Below are 18,089 nucleotides of genomic sequence, written 5' to 3'. Positions count from 1 at the left end.
TAGAAAACTTTGAATTTTTTTTGTAATAAATCTTATTTGTACTCTAGGGGTGCCTGGGTGGCTCAGTTGGTTAAGCATCTGACTCTTGATTTCTGCTCAGGTCATGGTCTCAGGGTCGTGTGATGGAGCCAGGCATCAGGCTCTGCATTTAGCATGGAGTCTGCTTGTCCCTCTCTCTCTGCCCATCCCCTTGCTCACTTGCGCACTCTCAAATAAACAAAATCTTAAAAAATCTTATTTGTACTCTAAAAGGAAGTAAAAATATTATTTGATGATAGAGTCTTATCCAAATTAAAACACACTCATATCATCCAATAGGAATATTCCAAGATGATGGGGTTGAAGCCTGGTTGTATCTGGGCTAGAAGCTTAGCAAGAATCTTACTAGATCTTACTAAGAATCTTACTTAGATTCTCACCGTTGTTTCTTTTCTTTTAAATTTTATTTATTTATTTGTTAGAGAGAGAGAGTGGGTGAGAGAGAGTGAGCGAGAGTACAAGCAGGGGGAGCTGCAGGCAGAGGGAGAAGCAGGCTCCCTGCTGAGCAAGGAGCCTGATGCGGGACTAGGTCCCAGGACCCTGGGATCATGACCTGAGCCGAAGGGAGCCGCTTAACTGAGTGAGCCACCCAGGCGTCCCTCTCACCGCTGTTTCTTTACCTGCCAATGGAGGTAGTAGTTGTACTTACCTCCAGAGAATCCAAGGAGAAGTGTTAGGGATGGTTTTTTTTTATCACTTCCTTCTAATACATTTTGATCCAACCACTTAATTCTGAATTCGATTCTATTGTCTTTTCCAAATGTCAGTTTCGTTTTTTGTTTGTTTGTTTGTTTTTGCTTTTGTTCCATAGGATTAACCAGTTCCTTGACCTCAGGACTCTGGATTGGTCTTAACAGCCTGAGTTTCAACAGTGGATGGCAATGGAGTGGTGGCAGTCCATTCAGATATTTGAACTGGTTACCAGGTAGGGTCCAGCTTGTCTGTGGCTAAATACATCTAGTTTTAATTTGTCTGGATACCATAGAGATCTTCATCATCTCGCATGGGGAGCTCAAAGAAAAGAACTGGGAGACTTTACCAAATATAGTCCATTTCTCACGTTGCTTTGAAATCTGCCAACTGGATTTGCATATACTAAAACCGCAAGGTTATACCTGCTTCCTAGCTTGGGGATTTGTCTGGCAGGATTATCACACAAATCAATACAGGATTCTGTTAAAGTACATATTCTCTGAGTACCTTTGATTTGCTAGCTATTATATTCAAAATCAACTTTTTGAATTTTACAATGTTCCCCTTGAAAGTGCTTATACGTAATATGTATACTTATGAGATATATATACTATATAATGCTATATAGTATATTCAAAGATTTTATATGTATTTATTTATATTTACACACACATACAAAATATGAATTTAAGTGAATATGAATTATTTGGGGCTGGACAGTTTCTCATTATCTTGTGCCCTGAGATATTTGCGATATTTCTATCATTGTTATAATGACCTTAGCATCATTTTCTCCTGTTGTTAATCTAATATAGTTGGATTAAAATAATATTTCAGATACAAATGATACTATTCCATGCTAGCATAATAATTCATTAGCACTTTTGTTGGCAATTTGTGGTTTAATTAAAAAAATACAGTTGGGGGATGATTAAGCCTTCAACATCTTTCTAATTTTTTGGAGGACAGAAAATGCTCTGAACTAATTATGTCTACATTGTCATAGCATACAGGTAACAGAACATAAAGGAGGCTAAATAATAAATGTGTTTTACACATTTATTAACAGCAGTTATTCAGAGAAAACAAAAAGACCAATGATGACAAAAAACTTTTACCTTACTCACAAATGCCAACGATTAGTAGCTGCTTGAGGCGCTCGATGGAGTGTGATTCAGAACTCCCCACCCCCACTTCCAACTCCACCCCATACTAATGTTGGTTTATTAGCAAAGAGTACAATAATTAATGATTACTAATGTCTGCATGGGTGTGGAAAAGGATGGGTCACATTTTCATTCACTAGTTCTGCTATGAGCAAATGATGTAGTGTTTCTTCATATGGTCAAACTTCCTTCTTAAAAGCCACTGAATGGTTTTTGCATTTGGCTTAGGAAATGAAACTCTCTTCTATGTTACTAATTTATGGTATTTAAAGAAATGAAAGCTTTGAAAATAAGAAAGAAAGAGAGAGAAAGAATAAAGAAAGAAAGGAAGGAAGAAAAGAGCAAGAATATTCAGAATAGATGCTAAAACACAAGAGGGAAAGTTTAGAGGATATATTTTAGCTTAAATTGATGTGCTTTTACTATGAAATTCCACTTCCAATGCATTCCTTCAATGCATAGTTACAGGGCTGTCACTAGAATCAGCTCCGGTTTCCTCTGCAATATGGAAACTAAACATTACTACAAGGGACTATAAGATGTCCTTCTCGTGGGTGAGGATTTGATTTGTCTGCCTACTCACTCAGTCAAATTAAATTGGAGAATGCCAGTTGGGCTCTATCAGATCATTAGATAATAATGATCATTTTTTAAAGGAACTAAAGTTTATTCTTTGCTGAATTATTGCATATTTATTATGCAATTTTGGAGTAATTATTATAATATTTAATCACTTGCATTCCAAGAGTTCAGTGAGAAAATTGGGGGGTTAACTTCAGTGAATGTGAGGAATGAAATTGGACTATTGATGAGAAAGGAAAAGAAATGTCTTCCCTTATTAAACCAAATTGCTGAGAAGTAAGAGGTGCAAGGTTAAGTCACCTTCTGAAATAATATGAGAGTTTCTTCAAATGAAAATCAGAAATCTTGTAGAATATTAGAAGCTGTTATTGCATGAAACATTTGATTAAGCATTCAATTGAGTACTTACCAAGTAATGCATCTATTAAAATACATTCACATTTGAAGTGAGGATATTTTACACAAATGCTATAGAAGTGTGAATTCAAATAACTTTGGTAGCTATTTAAAGACAACTAATTGATATATCAAAGTCCTTATCACTAACAATGTTTTTCATTGTGTACTCTTCCACAACTTTCAAAAAATGTTGACAAAAGCTTTATGGAGCAGGTGATAGGATCCCCATCTAGCAGGAAGGCAAAGTGAGGTCCAGGGCCAGGTTGTATCCATGTCAGAGGTCACAAAACAGAGTTGTTAACAAAATGTGGCTCATCACCCCGTCTTCAGGTGAGAGATGGAGCTAGTTTTCCATGTATCCATTGCATTCCCAAAGTTGACTTTAATTTATCTGGTTCTTTTATCAGTTTTCAGTAAGATATGGGATGAAGGGTTAGTAGTTAAAAATCTTCAGTAGGCTGGGTTGAAAATCTTGAGGAAGAGTCTGACTTTGGGGTGGACTTTATCAGCATTTCCCATGTCACGTTGCTTCTGAAGCTCCCCTTCCTTGTCTTTCTCCTCTTTGCTGTTCCTCCGTCTCCTCTCTCTAGCTGGAGAAAGTTTTCCCATGTTCAGAAATTCTCTAGTTTGCTCCACACAGTTAGCCTTACTTAGCTTTTTGGTAGGTATTTACAATGTTTAATATGGCTGGTTTGGAACATGATGTGTTGTGCATTTTGTTATACATAACAAAACCCAATGTGAAGATTGTTCAAGATTATAAGGTCTAGCTTTATTGCTGGTATTGTGAAAAAAGTTATTTCAAAGACGTAAACTTGTATAATCAACATTTTAGACATTGGAATGATCCAAAGACAAGAAAAGAAATAGATACCCAACGCGTCTTTTGCTCTGCAGTCAGTAAAGATTTATTGGTGAATATGAAGCCAGAGACAGAATGGGATTCATTAAATCCCAAGGATGAAGCCGTGAGGTTGTAGGGGCTGTCTACTTGTAATACCTATAATAATCCCACTTTGATTTTTCCTTTTCCCCAAAGGAAGTCCATCAACAGAACCTGGAAAAAGCTGTGTGTCACTAAATCCTGGGAAAAATGCTAAATGGGAAAATCTGGAATGTGTTCAGAGACTAGGCTATATTTGTAAGAAGGGCAACACAACTTTGAATTCTTTTGTGATTCCCTCCGGTAAGTGATCTATTTGATCTGAAGTGTAGAAGATACAGTAATTGAAAGAAAATTGCAGCCTAGCATAACTGTGTGAAATGACAGGTTTTGTTGATAATTTATGGAGTAAACTTAAGGATATTCCTACGGAATTTCTTTTTGTTGGCTACTAGTAATGGTCACTAACATTTCCTGAGTGTGCGGTAGTGTCCAGGCATGTACAAAGCCTTTGGAAGAACATAAATAAGAATTCTAACCTCATAGCAGCCCTATGAGCAAGGCATTATTATGCACACATTCTCGATGAGGACGAGGGTATTCAGAGGATATATAAAACTTGCACATGTGATGAAACTGGAACCCAAGCTAGGAAATAAATATCTGCAAAGGATGTTTTTATTATATTCTTGCTGTTTAAGGATACATCTGGGCTCTAGTGCCGTAAGTTTAGCATCCTCAATGGAAGCCTTCACAGAAATGGGAAAAAACATCCAAAAAGTACGAACTGAATTTTACATATAGGCTAGACTCTGGGCATTCAGTTATGGTCTCTCTTATAATTTTATAAAAGAAAGAAGTTACTAACGCAAGAATGCACCTTTTTTTTTCAAATTGACAAAAAGCAAACAACCTATACTTTTTTCTCTATCAGCTGTTTTAACACTCTAAAGGGATGTATTATGTAGGTATGTATTCTGCTTGAGAAATCTGACAGTGTGGCATTCTTGACTTTTTTCCTTGTCAGTAAAATTGACTTTAAAATATGATTGACATGGCTGGAAATTCAAAAGTTACAAAATGATAGAAAATAATAATATTTTCCTTCTAACACCCAGTTCTCCTCCCTGATAAATAACTGTTTCTGGGTGTTTATCCTTACCTGGTTATTCTATAAATATATAAACAAATATGTTTATGATAATTTCTGTCTGTTTTATACAAATGGCAGCCTACAATACGTATCTTCTTCACTTTTTTCAGATAAAAATTTTGGACATCTTTCCATACGGTACATAAATAGCCTCTTGGTTTATTTTTATGGCCGCATGATAGCCATTACAGAGAGAGACCATGTATACTTTTTGACCAGTCACCTATCAATGGACATTTAATTTACTTCCAATTTTTGATTATTATCCTACCATGAATAACTTTATACACGTCATTTCATGCGTGTGATCATTCCTAGAAGTGGAGTTGCCAGACCAAAGAGTAGATGTGTTTGCAGTTTTGATGATACAGATACAGTCAAGATCTCCAGTGGGTACAGACAAGGGTCCTGGTTCTTGGGTTCGATGATATTTACAAAGGCACCATATGACTGTAAGCATGTGTCTAGGAGACCTCAATCATTTTGTACTTCATCTCCTCTATTCCTCCCATAGAGAAATAGTATAATTCTTTCTCCTTGGGAAAGCTCATAGAATTCTCCTTCAGAAGATTTGGAATTGCCATTTAGGGGAAGAGGAGAATGGTTTTGTTTTGTTTTGTTTTGTTTTGTTTTGTTTTTAATAGCTTCCCTGGTACAGGAAGCAGAATTCTGGAACTGGGCGCTGTTACTTAACCCCCAGTTTTGGATTCTTCATCTGTAAAGGGAAATATTAGTACCTGTTTTCCTGTGAAAATTTGTTCATACATTCAGTAAATTAGCATAATGTCTTTACTATGCCCCACCTTGTTTCACTTCCTAACCTTCGCTTGACATGGGGTTTTGAATTTCTCTGCATTTCCTGGACGAATCATTCTGTCTTATCTATAAACTCAAATAAACCAGAGCTTGGAAAAGCCTATGAGAGTTAAAATTATGCAGCACGCATGATTGGTGACCCCCTGGGGCAAGAGTTCTATCTTTTACCCTGGTGGTCCCTGCAATGCTACCTCACTCATCAAAATCCTAGGTCTCTAGAACCTCCCTGTCCAGTTCAGTGGCCACGTAACCACAAGAGGCCATTGAGAGCATGAAGTGGGTCTAGTTTGACATGAGATGTGCTGTAAGTATAAATTACATACGGCACTTTCAAGACTGCCCAAGCAAACAAGTAAAATATCTCGTCATTTCTTTTTTATTGATTACATGTTGAAATGATAATATTTTGGAACAAACGATCTTTTCTGGCTGCCCCATGGACCTCCTTTTCTTTGGTTGTCTTCATGTTTGAAGATATTTTTAAAGGTTACCTGTCCAGTGTTTGAGGGCCTCAGCATTTGCTGACATTATTGTCAGCATCCTGGGTAGCAAACTCAAAATATCCCACCAGAGGGCTCCAGAGCTATACTAACTTTTTTTTTCCCTCTAACACAGCAGTATAAAATATCTAAATTGTATTGAAGGGCTAGAATTTTTTAAGCATGCGTATTTTTTCTGTGACTATAATGCAGTGTTTGGTCAGCATGGGGGTGAATGTTTACTTACATGACTACTGTAAACAGAATCTTAGACTCAAAGATGTGGCAGGCAGTCCTGGTCTGTAAGGAAAAATGGCTTTAAGGGATTCATTAAATGAATAACAAACATTTACTGTATTGAGCAATTGCTAAGGCAGCACATTTGAGAGCATTCACTACCAAACAAATGTATAAATTAACATTCATTAGGTAATATGGTCCCTCTTTAAGCAAGGTACATTGCTAAATTGCAGTTTGAAAGAGTATCTGTAAATGGTAATGATAAGCGGCTGCATATCAAATATATTTTCTCGACCCACATTCATTACACCTGCCACGTGCCGGGCCCCATGCCAGTTCTAGCGCATACAAGGATGAATAATGGGAGTTTCCACCTTCAAACATCTTTCCCTTCCCTTTCCCCAGCTCATTACTATTACAGTTCATTTTTGCAATGTGAAATCAAAATTTATGAAATTGGACCATAACTCTTAGTAGCCATAATTAGGATGTTGGCCACTATTACTCATTGACTTAAATAATAATTGGGTGGTGTTTGTAATTTAGAGTAACGTTATTGCAAATGTTTTCTAGTTCAGAAGGACACAGTGAGGATGGGTAGCTTCCTATTAATGGTATTTATCAATATTATTGAAATGTTTTTACATGTATGGGTACTTTGGTTCCTGTGATGTGACCTGATCACAAGATCACACAACTTGTGGCAAATTCAGAAGACTTCTGACTCTTAATCCCTGCAGTCATCCCAGTATCATACATCATCTTGCAGAAGCAAGCCAGAGGTAGTGGGGTCAAAGCAGAGGCACAGGTGGCCAGCTCATGCTATTCTGGTTCCTGTAGCTCCTTGGTGGCCTTTGTGTCCCCACCTTGTTTATGTTTTGTGAATATATATGCCAGAAAGGAAAAATAAATATTACCTTTAAATGCTTATGACTATGAATGGTTTTGTATCTTGAATAATAGAAAATTTTGTTTTAATTTTAAAAAGTCTTCCCTTTTAAATGTTTTCCAAACTCTTTTTTCTCTAGAAAGCGATGTGCCTGCTAACTGTCCAAGTCAGTGGTGGCCATACGCAGGTTACTGCTACAAGATTCACAGAGAGGAGAAGAAAATCCAAAGAGATGCCTTGACTGCATGTCGGAAGGAAGGTGGTGATCTAGCCAGTACCCACAGCATCGAGGAATTTGATTTTATCATCTCCCAACTGGGATATGGTGAGAGACCTTAACAGCAGTAATATGCTTGCCTCTCCCCCACTCTCCACCCATCTCTGGAAAATTTAATCATAAATGTTAATTTTAATTTAATAATTTAAAATTAATAATGAGATCATTTAATACATGTAATAAATATTAATCATGCATAAAAGTAAAAATTGTTTAGAAATTTTTAAAAGATTTTATTTATTTATTTTAGAGAGAGAGAGAGCATGAGCAGGGGGAGGGGCAGAGGGAGAGGGAGAATCCCAAACAGATTCTGGGCTAAGCATGGAGCCCAAAGCGGGGTTTGATCGAGGACCCTGAGATCATGACGTGAGCTGAAATCAAGAGTCGAACACTGAACTGACTGACCCACCCAGGCACTCCGAAATTTAAAGAATTTTTTATCAAAGAGATAATTTGACTTGTTTTTCTTTTAATATGTAATCAATTGACAGTTTTAAAAATATTATTTTTCTCTATATAATCTGTATTCAGAACATTCTACCTTAAATTTGTCAATAATATTTCATTTATTGGCACTATTGGTGCGTACGTATTTTCTTTTATAATGCCCCTATTTTCTCTCACCAGAAACAACTCTAAATGAACCATCTCATATTCTGGATTTTATTTTCTTTATTAACCTAGCTAGCACTGCTACGGTGTTGAACAGTGAAAGAAACAGAATATTTTATTGGGGTGTTTAAGTGTTGGCCTCAAACTTTTGAAGAAATGTATGCCTCATGGGGTGCCTGGGTGGCTCAGTCGGTTAAGCGTCTGCCTTCAGCTCAGGTCATGATCCCCCGGTCCTGGGATCCAGCCCCGCATCGGGCTCCCTGCTCAGCGGGGAGTCTGCTTCTCCCTCTCCCTCCGCCTGCTGCTGCCCCTGCTTGTGCTCTCTTGCTGTCTCTCTTTCTGACAAATAAATAAAATCTTTAGAAAAAAAAAAAAAGAAATGTATGCCTCAATTTTAGGTATGTAACTTAAAGATTATATAGAAAATGTACTAAACAAAATATTGTAAAGTTTTCAAAAATTGATTCTATCCAAAAGAAAAAAAAAACCCAAAAACAAAACCAGGGAAAATTGGCTGGGAACACTCCTCCCGAAGAGGAGGCAAGGCGAGGAGGCACAGAACGCTAACTGGTACTTAGGGGTACCTGCTGGTTAAATGAGGATCATTTTCTGCTTCCTCCCCTGAGCCTGCTGACTAGCTGCAGCTATTCATTTCCAGCCAGCAAAACAAGAGGAAATGGATGGTGGCAATGGTGGGGACCACTTCCTGACCCTTATTGCCTGAAAACTGATAGGAGTCGGGGGCGGGGGGAGGGAAGGGGAGAAGAAAAACCAGTTGACAAATAGACGGGAATTAGCAGAGTAGTTGCAGAGGGCAAATGCAAAGACCCTCAAACCCCAGTACTTCTAGCACCTGTGCCAAATGGAATCCGTTCTCCTCTGTGTACTTCACTCCATTTAACAGGCCCTGATAATAGCCTGCGGCAGCCTGTAAACAATTTCTTAATATTCTCTATTTACTCATTCTGGAGAATTCAGACTACATGATAATAATGTAAGCAGGACTGGTATGTCTGAAGAATATCATGGCATACAAGTCATGATACTTATAGCAGGTAATAAAGTTTGCAAAGGAATCTCTGGAAAACAGATTAGTTAAGATGCCATAGACCCGAAGTGCAAATTTTCCTCTACTTTATATAATGTGATATAGTAATAGGAGAAGCTTCTATGTTTATTGCTATAGTTATATAGGGAAGTTGGCTGACAAAGGTGGCCTTTATGTATTTTTTATTGAAGTATAATTGACGTACATATTGTTAGTTTCAGGTATATAACATAATGATTCCACAGTTGGGAAATGATCACCACGATAAACCTACCTACCAATATTGACTGTGGTCACCATGCTGCCCATTACATCTCCATGACTTTTTAATTTTATCACTGGAACTTTGTACCTCTTTTTTTTTACAGATTTTATTTATTTTTTTGAGAGAGAGAGAACGAGTGGGGGGAGGGGGGGGAGGGACAGACTCCCTGCTGAGTGGGGAGCCTGACACAAGGCTGGATCCCAGAACCCTGAGATTGTGACCTGTTACTTAACTGAGCCCCCCAGGTGCCTCTGAAGTTTGTACCTCTTGATCTCCTCACCCATCCTTCTCCAACACCACCTCTCTCCTTTACGTCTGGAAACCACAAATCTATTCTCTGTATCTATGAGTTTTGTTTTGTTCGTTCATTTGTTTTGCTTTTTAGATTTCACATAGAAGTGAGATCAAGTGGTATTTGTCTCTCTCTGATTTATTTCACGTAACATAATGCCCTCAAGTTCCATCCATGTCATTGCAAATGGAAAGATTTTATTCTTTTTTATGGCTTTATAGTATTCCAGTGTGTGTGTGTGTGTGTGTGTGTGTGTGTGTGTGTGTGTGTGTGTGTGTGTGTACAGTGGAATATGTATATGCCATATCTTCTTTATTTATTCATCCATTGATAGATACCTAGTGTTTCTCTATCTTGGCTACTGTAGATAATGCTGCAGTGAACACTGTGGGGGGCATATGTCTTTTTGAGTTAGTGTTTGTTTTCTTTGGATAAATACCCAGAAGTGGAATTGCTGTATCATATGGTAGTCCTATTTTTAATTTGTTGAGGAACCTCCATACTGTTTTCCATAGTGGCTACACCAATCTATTACTCCTACCAACAGTGCACAAATGTTCCCTTTTCTCCACGTTGCTGCCAACACTTGTTATTTCTTGTCCTTTTGATAATAGTCATTCTGACAGGTGTTAGGTAATATCTCATTATGGTTTTGATTTGCATTTCCCTGATGATTGGTGGTTTTGGGCATCTTTTCATATGTCTTTTGGCCATATGGATATACTCTCTGGAAAAATGTCTATTCAGATCCTCTGCCTATTTTTAAATCAGATTTTTTTGTTTTGTTTTGTTACTGACTTATATGAATTCCTTTATAGTTTACATAAAAACCCTTAATGAATATATGGTTTGCAAATATCGTCTTCCATTCAGTAGGATAACTTTTTATTTTGTTGATGTTTTCCTTTTCTATGCAGAAGCTTTTTCATTTCATGTACTCCCATTTGCTTCTTTTTGCTTTTGTTGCCATTGCCTTTTGAGTCAGATCCAAAAAAATACTGCCAAGACCAATGTCAAGGAGCTCACTGCTTAAGTTTTCTTCTAAGAGTTTTATGGTGTCCGAACTTATATTTAAGACTTTATTTATTTTATTTTATTATTATTATGTTAATCACCATACATTACATCATTAGTTTTTGATGTACTGTTCCCTGATTCATTTTTTGCGTATAAAACCCAGTGCTCCATGCAGTACGTACCCTCTTTAATACCCATAACCAGACTAACCCACACCCCTCCCTTCTAGAACCCTCAGTTTGTTTCTCAAAGTCCATAGTCCATAGTCCATAGTCTCTCTCCGATTTCCCCCCTTCATTCTTCCCTTTCTGCTATCTTCTTCTTCTTTTATTTTAACATATAATGTATTATTTGTTTTGGAGGTACAAGTCTGTGATTCAACAGTCTTATACAATTCACAGCACTCACCATAGCACATACCTCCCCAGTGTCTATCACCCAGCCACCCCATCCCTCCCACCCCCACCAGTCCAGCAACCCTCAGTTTGTTTCCTGAGATTAAGAATCCTCATGTCAGTGAGGTCATATGATACATGTCTTTCTCTGATTGACTTATTTCGCTCAACATAATACCCTCCAGTTCCATCCACATCGTTGCAAATGGCAAGATTTCATTCCTTTTGATGGCTGCATAATATTCCATTGTATAGATATACCACCTCTTCTTTATCCATTCATCTGTCGATGGACCCCTTGGCTCTTTCTGTAGTTTGACTATTGTGGACATTGCTGCTATAAACATCGGGGTGCACGTACCCCTTCGGATCCCTACATTTGTATCTTTGGGGTAAATACCCAGTAGTGCAATTGCTGGGTCGTAGGGTAGCTCTATTTTCAACTGTTTGAGGAACCTCCATGCTGCTTTCCAGAGTGGCTGCACCAGCTTGCATTCCCACCAACAGTGTAGGAGGGTTCCCCTTTCTCCACATCCCCGCCAACATCTGTCGTTTCCTGACTTGTTAATTTTAACCATGCTGAGTGGTTGTGAGGTGGTATCTCATTGAGGTTTTGATCTGGATTTCCCTGATGCCGAGCGATGTTGAGCACTTTTTCATGTGTCTGTTGGCCATTTGGATGTCTTCTTTGGAAAAGTGTCTGTTCATGTCTTCTGCCGATTTCTTGATTGGATCATTTGTTCTTTGGGTGTTGAGTTTGGTAAGTTCTTTATAGATTTTGGATACTAGCCCTTTATCTGATATGTCATTTGCAAATATCTTCTCCCATTCTGTCGGTTGTCTTTTGGTTTTGTGGACTGTTTCTTTTGCTGCGCAAAAGCTTCTTATCTTGATGAGGTCGCAATAATTCATTTTTGCCCTTGCTTCCCTTGCCTTTGGCAATGTTTCTAGGAAGAAGTTGCTGTGGCTGAGGTCAAAGAGGTTGCTTCCTGTAGAATTTTGATGGACTTCTGTCTCACATTTAGGATTTTGATGGACTCCTGTCTCACATTTAGGTCTTTCAACCATTCTGAGTCTATTTTTGTGCGTGGTGTAAGGAAATGGTCCAGTTTCATTCTTCTGAATGTGGCTGTCCAATTTTCCCAACACCATTTGTTAAAGAGACTGCCTTTTTTCATTGGACATTCTTTCCTGCTTTGTCGAAGATTAGTTGAGGCTTGTATTGCTATATACTTTCCTCTTAGGACTGCCTTTGCTGCATCCCAAAGATTTTTGAACAGTTGTGTTTTCATCTTCATTTGTTACCTTGAATTTTTTTAATTCTTCTTTAATTTCCTGGTTGACCCATTCATTCTTTAGTAGGATGCTCTTTAGCCTCCATGTACTTGAGTTCTTTCCGACTTTCCTCTTGTGATTGAGTTCTAGTTTCAAAGCATTGTGGTCTGAAAATATGCAGGGAATGATCCCAATCTTTTGGTACCGGTTGAGACCAGATTTGTGACCTAGGATGTGAGCTATTCTGGAGAATGTTCCATGGGCACTAGAAAAGAATGTGTATTCTGTTGCTTTGGGATGGAATGTTCTGAATATATCTGTGAAGTCCATTTGGTCCAGTGTGTCATTTAAAGTCTTTGTTTCCTTGTTGATCTTTTGCTTAGATGATCTGTCCATTTCAGTGAGGGGGGTGTTAAAGTCTCCCACCATTATTGTATTGTTGTTGATGTGTTTCTTCGCTTTTGTTATTAATTGGCTTATATAATTGGCTGCTCCCATGTTAGGGGCATACATATTTACAATTGTTAGATCTTCTTGTTGGATAGACCCTTTAAGTAGGGTATAGTGTCTTTCTTCATCTCTTATTACAGTCTTTGTTTTAAAATCTAATTTGTCTGATATAAGGATTGCCACCCCAGCTTCCTTTTGGTGTCCATTAGCATGGTAAATGGTTTCCCACCCCCTCACTTTCAATGTGGGGGTGTCTTTGGGTCTAAAATGAGTCTCTCGCAGACAGCATATTGATGGGTCTCGTTTTTTTATCCAATCTGATACTCTGTGTCTTTTGATTGGGGCATTTAGCCCATTTACATTCAGGGTAACTACTGAAAGATATGAATTTTGTGCCACTGTATTGCCTGTAAGGTGACTGTTACTGTATATTGTCTGTGTTCCTTTCTGGTCTATGTTACTTTTAGGCTCTCTCTTTGCTCTCAGGACCCTTTTCAATATTTCTTGTAGGGCTGGTTTCATGTTTGCAAATTCCTTTTGTTTTTGTTTGTCCTGGAAGCTTTTTATCTCTCCTTCTATTTTCAATGACAGCCTAGCTAGATATAGTATTCTTGGCTGCATTTTTTTCTCATTTAGTGCTCTGAATATATCATGCCAGTCCTTTCTGGCCCGCTGGGTCTCTGTGGATAAATCTGTTGCCAATCTAATGTTTCTACCATTGTAGGTTACAGATCCCTTCTCCTGAGCTGCTTTCAGGATTTTCTCTTTGTCTCTGAGACTCGTTAGGTTTTACTATTAGATGTCAGTGTGTTGACCTATTTTTATTGATTTTGAGGGGGGTTCTTTGTGCCTCCTGGATTTTGATGCCTGTTTCCTTCCCCAAATTAGGGATGTTCTTTGCTATAATTTACTCCAATATACTTTCTGCCCCCCTCGCTCTTTCTTCTTCTTCTGGGATCCCAATTATTCTAATATTGTTTTGTCTTATGGTATCACTTATCTCTCGAATTCTGCCCTTGTGATCCAGTAGTTGTTTTCCTCTCTTTTTCTCTGCTCCTTTATTTTCCATCATTTGGTCTTCTATGTCACTAATTCTCTCTTATGCCTCATTTATCCTAGCAGTTAGAGCTTCCATTTTGTATTGCACCTCATTTATAACCTTTCTGATTTTGACTTGGTTAGATTTTAGTTCTTTTATTTCTCCAGAAAAGGTTTCTCTAATATCTTCCATGCTTTTTTCAAGTCCAGCTAGTATCTTTAAAATCATCATTCTGAACTCTAGTTCTGACATATTACTAATGTCCGTACTGATTAGGTCCCTGGCAGTCAGTACTTCTTCTTGTTCTTTTTTTTTGAGGTGATTTTTTTCCGTGTTGTCATTTTATCCAGAGGAGAACAGATGAATGAGACAACAAAATGCTAACAGGGTAACAACATCCCCAGAAAAATATACATTAAACAAATCAGAAGAGACCTGAAACCTGGGGGAAAGAAAAGGAAAGAAAGAAAAAAGAAAAAGAAAAAGAAAAGGGAAAGAAAAAGAAAAGGGAAAGAAAAAGATACAAACAAACAAACAAAAAAAACAATATGATCAAATATGATCAGGCTGGTGCATAGATCAGTGCCACACACTAGATTTTGGGTGTATTTTGGTCTGTTAGAAGAAAGTGCCTCCCAAAATTTTAAAGAAAGAAAAACTTATATATGTACAAAAATGAGGGTTAATACAATGAAGGGACAGAATATGACTGTAAAGATGAAAATTATAAAAGCTTTTATAAAAGGAATTGATAAGAAGTTGTTTGAAAAAGAAAGAAGAGGATTTAAAAAAAAAAAAGGGAGAGAATGTGATCAGGCAGGAGACTAGAACAAAGCCATACACTAGAGATTTAGGGTATATTTTGGTCTGTTAGAAGAAACTGTATCCCAAAATTTTATTTTATTTTATTTTATTTTATTTATTGTTTTAAAGATTTTATTTGTTTATTTGAGACAGAGAGAATGAGAGAGACAGCGAGCACATGAGAGGGGGGAGGGTCAGAGGGAGAAGCAGACTCCCTGCCGAGCAGGGAGCCCGATGTGGGACTTGATCCAGGGACTCCAGGATCATGACCTGAGCCAAAGGCAGTCGCCCAACCAACTGAGCCACCCAGGCGCCCCTGTATCCCAAAATTTTAAAGAGAGAACAACTTATACATATATACCCAAAATAAGGTTAACTACTCTGAAGGGATAGAATATGACTCTAAATGTGAAAAATAAAAATGATTTTTAAAAAAGGGATTGATAAGATGTTGGTTGAAAAAGGGAAAAAGAAAAATTTAAAAAAAAAGTTTAAAAAAATTAACTTTGAAAGACTAAAGAATCATGGTAAAAAAGCCATGAATTCTATGTGCAGTATTCCCCTAGCGCTGGAGTTCTCCCGTTCTCCTTGATCAGTAAACTTGGTCTTGGCTTGCTGGCTGTTCGTGCTGATCTTCTGGGGAGGGACCTGTTGCCGTGGTTCCCAAATGTCTTTGCCGGAGGCGGGTTTGCCCCACCCTTGCCAGGTCGGGGCTAAGTAATCTGCTCGGGTTTGCTCTCGGGAGCTTTTGTTCCCTGCAAGCTCTCGGTACAGCTTCGGAGGACAACAGTGAAAATGGTGGCCTCCCAATCTCCTCCTGGGAGGAGCCGAGAACTTGGGTCCCCGCTCCTCAGTGTGCCCCCAGAGAAAAGCAGTCAATCACTCCCGTCTCCCTGGTCTCTGACCGCACTCCGTGCTCACCTGGCCTGTGACCAAGCATTTCTATCTCTGGCACCTGACCCCGTGTGGAGTCTCCAAACCCAGCAGATCCCTGCGGTGCATTCCCGTGCCACTCCTCCTGGGGGAGGAAAGGGAGTCTCCCCAGATCTGCTGCTTGTTGGGTCCCTGCTGGAGGAGCAGTGGCCCCACTGGGCCGCAGATCACAGTTTATGGCAACCCCGAGCTGAGAGCCCGCGCCTCGGCTCCGTCTCTGCAGCCAGCTTCCCCGCTCCGATCCCTGGGAGCTCTGCTGCACTCAGGCACCCCTGCTCTTTCTGTGACCCCAAGGGTCCTGAGACCACACTGTCCCGCGAGGGTTCCACCCCCCCGCTTAGCCACTGGAGTGACGTCCCTCCCTGGAGCCGCTTCTAAAAGGTCCGATTTTGTGCTCCGCGGCTCTAGCACTTGCCAGAAGCGGCCGACGGAGGCCCCCTCCCCCGCCGTCTATCTTCCCGAATATCGCCTCGGATTCACTTCTCCACACGTCCTACCTTCCAGAAAATGGTCGCTTCTCTGTTCAGAGAGTTGTTGCTACTCTCCTCTTCGATCTCCTGTTGAGTTTGTAGGTGTTCAGAATGGTTTGATCCCTATTCAGCTGAATTCCTGGGACCAGACAAAATCCAGGTCTCCTACTCCTCTGCCATCTTGCTCCTCCTTAAGTCTTTATTTTTAATTTGTGTGTATGGTATAAGATAGTGGTCCTGTTTTATTCTCCTGTAAGTGAATTCCAGTTTCCTAACACCCGTTTCTGAAGAGACTATCCTTACCATCTTTGTTATAGATTAATTGACCATATATGTGTGGGTTTATTTCTGGGCTCTCTGTTCTGTTCCATTGATCGGTGTCTGCTTTTATGCCAAACCCATGCTATTTTGATTACTTTGGCTTTGTAATATAGTTTGAAATCTTATAGTGTGATACCTTCAGCTTTGTTCTTTCTCAAGGTTGCTTTGGCTATTTGGGATCTTTTGTGATTCCATACAAATTTTAGGTTCGTTCTTTTCTGTGAAAAATGCCATTGATATTTTGATAGGGATTACATTGAATCTGTGTGTTGCTTTGGGTAACAGGGACACTTTTATAATATTAATTCTCCAATCCATGAGCATGGACTATCTTTATCTGTGTCTTCTTCAATTTCTTTCATCAATTCTTATAATTTTCAGTGTACAGATCTTTTACCTCCTTGGTTGAATTATTCCTAGGTATTTTATTCTTTTTGATGCAAATGAAAATGGAATTGTTTTCTTAATTTCTCTTTCTTATAGTTCCTTGTTAATGCATAAAAAGGCAACAGAGTTATATATATGGATTTTGTATCCTGCAACTTTATTGAATTTGTTTATTAGTTTTAACAGTTTTTTTTTTTCTTTTTGGTGGAGTCTTTAGGGTTGTCTATAAAACCATGTCATCTGCAAATAGTGAAAGTTTTATTTCTTCCTTTCTAACTTAGGTGGCTTTTATTTCTTATTCCTGCCTAAGCTCTGGCTAGGACTTCCAATATTATGTTGAGTAAAAGTGGTGAAAGTGGTCATCCTTGTCTTTTTCATGTTCTTAAGGGAAAAGCATTCAGCATTTGAGTATGTTAGTTGTGGGCTCACCATATATGGCCTTTATTATGTTAAGGTACATTCTGTCTATTCCCAATTAAGTAAGAGATTTTATCATAAATGGATATTGATTTTGTCAATGCTTTTTCTGCTTCTATTGAGATGATAGTATGATTTATTTTTATTTTTATTTTTTTAGAGAGAGGGAGAGTAAGTGTGGGTAAGTGGGGGACAGTGAGAGACAGAATCTTAAGCAGATTCCATGCACAGGATGGAACCCAGTGTGAGGCTCCATCTCACAACACTAAGATCACGGCCTGAGCGAAAATCAAAGAGTTGAACGTTTAACTGACTGAGCCACCCAGGTGCCCCAAGATGATAATGATTTTTAATTTTCATGTTGTTAATGTGGTGTATCACACTGATTGATTTGCATATATTGAACCATCTTTGCATCCTGAAATAAATCCTATTTGATCATGGTATATGATCCTTTTAAGGCATTGTTGAATTCTGTTTGTTAACATTTTGTGAGGATTTTTGCATCTGTGTTCATCATGGATATTGGCATATAATTTTCTTTCTTTTTTTGTGTGATGTCTTTGCCTGGTTTTGGTATCAAGGTAATGCTGGACTCATAAAATGAGTTTGGGAGTTTTCTTTCCTCTTCAATTTTTTGGAAGAGTTGAGAAAAATAAGTTTTAACTCTTCTTTGAATGTTTGGTAGAATTCACTGGTGAAACCATCTGATCCTGGACTTTTGTTTGTTGGGGGTTTTTTGATTACT

The 18,089-nt window shown here is 38.5% G+C and overlaps 1 protein-coding gene across 1 annotated transcript in view; it reads left to right on the top strand.

The window, feature by feature from the left end:
• MRC1 (mannose receptor C-type 1) overlaps window positions 1-18,089 on the top strand; it is a 109,259-nt gene that overhangs the window by 30,899 nt on the left and 60,271 nt on the right. Inside the window, exons 5-7 of the mRNA XM_028114139.2 lie at window positions 851-964; window positions 3,919-4,065; window positions 7,479-7,664. Of these exons, the coding sequence (XP_027969940.1) occupies window positions 851-964; window positions 3,919-4,065; window positions 7,479-7,664 (447 nt within the window). The remainder of the gene's footprint in view (window positions 1-850; window positions 965-3,918; window positions 4,066-7,478; window positions 7,665-18,089) is intronic.

The sequence above is a fragment of the Eumetopias jubatus genome, unplaced genomic scaffold (genome assembly GCF_037043125.1).
Source record: "Eumetopias jubatus isolate StellerSeaLion01/CBP00866 unplaced genomic scaffold, mEumJub1_p1.0 scaffold_8, whole genome shotgun sequence".
In the NCBI taxonomy this organism is placed as follows: domain Eukaryota; kingdom Metazoa; phylum Chordata; class Mammalia; order Carnivora; family Otariidae; genus Eumetopias; species Eumetopias jubatus.
This window is presented reverse-complemented; position numbering and strand designations above follow the sequence as displayed.